Below are 4,895 nucleotides of genomic sequence, written 5' to 3' on the forward strand. Positions count from 1 at the left end.
ATATGATTTGAAAGAGACTTGGTTGCTATTTCTAGTAGATCAAACAATCATATAGTTTCCTTTGATTACTCACCTTTGCAGAGGATTTTTTTAATCTTCTTCTTGCTTTTGTTGTTGTTAGTATTGTTATGGTCACTGAATAGCTACACTCAATCTGCTTGAGTAAATAGTTGGTATCAGTGTAATAGTAGACATTTAGAAGTAGCACACTCAGCACTCCTGATTGTAACCTACTGCTGTTGCTGCTGTTGTTGTTGTTGTTGTTGTTGTCCCTCTACCAGCTGAAACACGAGCAGCAAATTTGGAATCCACTCTGTCTGTAGTGAGACCTGGAAGCAAAACCTCACAACCTTGATATCTGGGTCCAGTCCACACTTGAGTCAGATAATGCACCCTGATTACCGACCAATCAGCTTCTAGGAATATCATACTATATCATAGTACGTCATCACTATGCTTTCCATTGTATAAAAGTGAAAACCCACCAGAATCATAGCAGAGACTGAGAAAGCCACTAGAGAATGTATATCTTCATCTCTCATCAAAAGCAAGCCAGAGTGAACCCCTTTGAAGCACAAGCAACTAGCCTTTACAATGTCAAGTTTTCCATTGCTGAAATTCAGCTTATAGTAAAAAGGAATTTTTGAATAATGATGAACAAACTTTATTCCTACATCTCAAGTAACATTAATCTTTTCTGTTTGAAATTTAATTACTGCTAGGTTTGATTCTAGCTTCCCACAATACACTACTGATAAATGCTGGAAAACCTTTATAAATGTGAATATTGTACATTACATCAATAAGAACCTGTGCCTTACAAAGACAAGACTTTCTTTAAAATCCTTGCTGTACCTAGACGTGCTGTCTTCTGCATGACCTGTTACCTTGCCATCAATTTCTCTTTTATTTTCACAATCCTCAAAGCTTTCTAAATTGCATCCCAAATGCTCCAATCACTAATGGAATCATTAAAGCCTTCTTCTTCCCCACAATTTCCAACCTCCTCCTTCAGTGGTTCATACTTCTCCATCTTTATCATGCTCTTTATTTTTCAGTCTGCTGTCTCCTGAGATAGAGATATCGATAATTTGGGCCTCTTTTACTTTCTTGTTGACAACCACAATGTTTGGCCTTCTTATCTCAATCATTCTATCACAATGAATGGTAAAATCTCACAAAAGCTTAAATTTGTCATTCTCAAACACTTGTTCAGGTTTCTGCTCATACCATTTAGCTGCTCTGACAAACCTACATTTCTCAGATATCATTCAATTATTATTATTGAGTGAGAGAGCAGTGCATGCCATCAAAGTGACACTGGAGTACAAATATACGAAAGCTCAATATACCCATCATGATTACCCATCTGATAAGGGTACACCAGGCACATACATCACAACTATAAGGTGGCGAGCTGGCAGAAACGTTAGCACGCTGGGCAAAATGCTTAATGGTATTTCGTCTGCCGTCACGTTCTGAGTTCAAATTACGCCAAGGTCGACTTTCCCTTTCATCCTTTCGTGGTCGATAAATTAAGTACCAGTTATGCACTGGGGTCGATGTAATCGACTTAATCCCTTTGTCTGTCTTTGTTTGTCCCTTCTATGTTTAGCCCCTTGTGGGCAATAAATAGATAATACATCAGAACTATATGTGCACGACATGGTGATCTCATATCAAGATAAACAGTGCATGACCTTGCAGCAGGTCGAGTAGCTCATCCTGTTCAAAAGGTCCCTGAATAAGGTTTGTTTAAGAATGATGAGAATGAAACACCCATGTTTCCAGAGGCAAATTATTCAAACCCCAAACAATTCTTCTCAACACATGGCTGTGATGCTCCCCCACTACTTTTGCTCATGATCAGAGATGCACATATCATCAGCCATTAAGGGACATGCTCAACTAGTTAAGATCAAGCAAATCTGTGGTATTGAGCAGAATATTTGTTGTAGCCCAACTTTTATACCAAGACAAAGGATGTATGTGATAACACTTCCAATCAGTTAAGATCAAAAGCCATGAGATCCACTGCCTAATACTGCATCAGGACATTTATTATTATTTCTCTTTATCATAGATTTTGTTGGAGCTCCTGGAGTCTTGCATGTGTAGTGGGCTTGCTACCTGCAGCCTACGGTACCATGCTATCCATTCTTTTCAACTCCCTAGTACTTTCCTGATTATTCTGGCTGTGCCAAGGAGGCAAACCTTTTGTAACAGTTCTACTGGGCACCCTATTCCGATTTCCTTTATATTTCTCTTGATACCTTCTGATACTGTTCCCAAGGACCCAACTATAATTGGCACTATTTTCACCTTCTTCATTTTCCATAGCCAGGTTATTTTGTACTTAAGAGGGTTGTATCTTATTATTATCATTATTGTTATTAACATTATTTCTTTGTCAAGGGTCACTATGCTTAATGGTACAGAGCACTTAGCTGGAATTAGTGAGGTGCAGGGTTTTATTCTCCATAGTAGCTTGCTGGCCACTTTTTAAACAAGGCAGTGAGCTGGCAGAGTTCTTAGCATATCAGGCAAAATGTTTAGTGGCATTTCATCTGTCTTTATGTCCCGTGTCAAAATCCCGCCAATGTCAAATTTGCTTTTCAACCTTTTGGGGTTGATGAAATAAGTACCAGTTGAGCACTGGGGTTGATGTCCTCCCTAAATTTGCTGGCCTTGTGCCAAAATTTGAAACCATTATTGTTATTATAATGTCTACGATTTATGTCATTGCAGGTTTTCCAGTTGGAAGTGCTGGTTCCCTGGTAGATTATCCGTCCCCATTAAGTCTAAGTCAGCGCAGTATGTTCTCAGAGATCCCACCAACGCCTGGCAGTGGAAGTATCACATTACCAGCATCTCTTGAAAGTAAATAATATTTCTTTTTCTTCTTCTTCACATCATTCTTCCTTGAACGTAGGTACACCAAATTCATATCCCTTTCTGTAAAAACACAAAAAATAATTACTACAGAAATCAACATGAATTAATTAACAAAAACAAAATGTCTTTTAAATAGGTGTAGACATGGCTGTGTGGTTCAGAAGCTCAACATTGCAACTGCTTGGTTTTAGGTTCAGGCCTATTGCACAGCACCTTGGGCAAATATCTTCAACTAGAGCCCTGGGCCAACTAATACTTTGTGAATAAATATGATAGACAGAAATTGTATGGAAGCCCATTATATAAGTGTGTGTGTGTGCCTGAGTTTGTACCTTCACCACACCACCACTGCTTAACAACTGGTGTTGGTTTGTTTACAAACCCATAACTTGAAAGTTTGACTAAAGAGACCAACAGAATAAGTAGCAGATTTACCGAGGTTAATTTATTTGACTAAACTCTTCGAGTGGTGCCCCAGCATGGCCTTAGTCCAATGATTGGAACAAGTAAAAGATAAAAGAGCAGCATAATCATAATAATTTTTTTAGAACTCTTTAACAAGTAATTAAATATTATGATAATTAACACAGTAAAATGCATCATTAATATAATTTGTTTTTTACCTTTATTTTCTCCTCTACTTGTTACATTTTAACCCTTCCTTTCATTAAAAACAAACATTTCCTTAGTTTAGAAATACAAGATCTTAATTCCTATCTGTTCTGATTTCAAATTCCTCCAAGGTTGACTTTGCCTTTCATCTGCAGGGTTGATAAAATAAGTACCAGTTGGGCACTGGGGTTGATATGATTGATTTACCCCTTCCCCTGATATTACTAGCCTTCTGCCAAAATTTGAAACCAATTTCTTTCTATTCTGGTATGAATAGGAATTTAACATTTAATCTTTCAGCTTTCTCTGTCAAATGTAATGCTTTTTGATTCACATTGATTTGAATTAATCATGCATTACCTTGAAGCTTTAGTGAAGGTGCATGGCTTAGTGGTTTAGGGTATTTAGCTCATCACTGCAAGGTCATGAGTTCGATTTCCAGTGATGCATTGTGTCCTTGAGCAAGATGCTTTATTTCACATTGCTCCAGTACACTCAGCTGACAAAAGTGAGTTGTACATATATTTCATAGGGCTAGCCTTGTCACACTTTGTGCCACACTGAATCTCCCTGAGAACTATGTTAAGAGTACATCCGTCTGTGGAGTGCTCAGCCACATGCATGTTAATTTCACAAGCAGGCTGTTCTGTTGATTGTTGGTTATGACGATGAAGGTTCCAGTTGATCCAGAGTGCCAAATACTTTGTAGCTTGGAGATTTCAATGATGTGATGGTTTATTTATAGAATGACGTTGTAGGGTATGTGTAATAGGCCAGATCTAGCCAGATTGAAGATAATACAGGAAGAATATTATGACCAGATGTGGCCAAATTAAATTCTAAAAGTTTAATGATAATCAGAGACCAAACCAATCAAAATACAATGTAGAAGTAAATATTTTAAAAGTCTATTTCTTAACTTTCTATCTTTTTATCTTTTGCTTGTTTCAGTCGTTGGACCACAGCCATGCTGGTACACAGCCTTGAACACTTTAGTCCAGTGGGTTTCAACCAGGGTCCATACAAAATTTTTGGTGGTCCATGCAAGCAAAATAATCAACTGGGAATCCAGAAAAGTATTTCAAGAGTCCTTGAAAGAAAAAAATTTTGCTTTAGATGTATTTCTTGCAAGAAACTGCTTGGTTTCTTTCTCTTATGTTTGAAAATAGTTTAACATGTCTCTGGCAAATGAAATATGTTCTCTCAGTGAGAGCTATTGTAAGCCTATACAAGTGAGTGCGTGAAAAACAAAATAGGAATTTTTAAAAATGTATCTATAAAACCAGCTTTTAAAATGGCTATGGGGGTGGAGCCCACCAGAATAGAATAGTAAGCAAAGAGGGCCATAGGTAAAAAAAAAAAATGGTGAAGAACCACTGCTTTAGTCA

At 37.5% G+C, this 4,895-nt stretch overlaps 2 protein-coding genes across 3 annotated transcripts in view; one reads left to right on the forward strand and one right to left on the reverse strand.

The window, feature by feature from the left end:
• The window catches only part of LOC106867430 (zinc finger protein GLI1), a 420,253-nt gene that overhangs the window by 401,732 nt on the left and 13,626 nt on the right, over window positions 1–4,895 (forward strand). For both annotated transcript variants that reach the window (XM_052973914.1, XM_052973915.1), the window contains exon 7: window positions 2,749–2,880. In XM_052973914.1, the coding sequence (XP_052829874.1) occupies window positions 2,749–2,880 (132 nt within the window). The remainder of the gene's footprint in view (window positions 1–2,748; window positions 2,881–4,895) is intronic.
• The window catches only part of LOC106878371 (aspartyl aminopeptidase), a 383,150-nt gene that overhangs the window by 155,705 nt on the left and 222,550 nt on the right, over window positions 1–4,895 (reverse strand). The gene's annotated exons all lie outside the window — the stretch shown is intronic.

This window comes from Octopus bimaculoides, chromosome 17 (genome assembly GCF_001194135.2).
Source record: "Octopus bimaculoides isolate UCB-OBI-ISO-001 chromosome 17, ASM119413v2, whole genome shotgun sequence".
Lineage (NCBI taxonomy): Eukaryota > Metazoa > Mollusca > Cephalopoda > Octopoda > Octopodidae > Octopus > Octopus bimaculoides.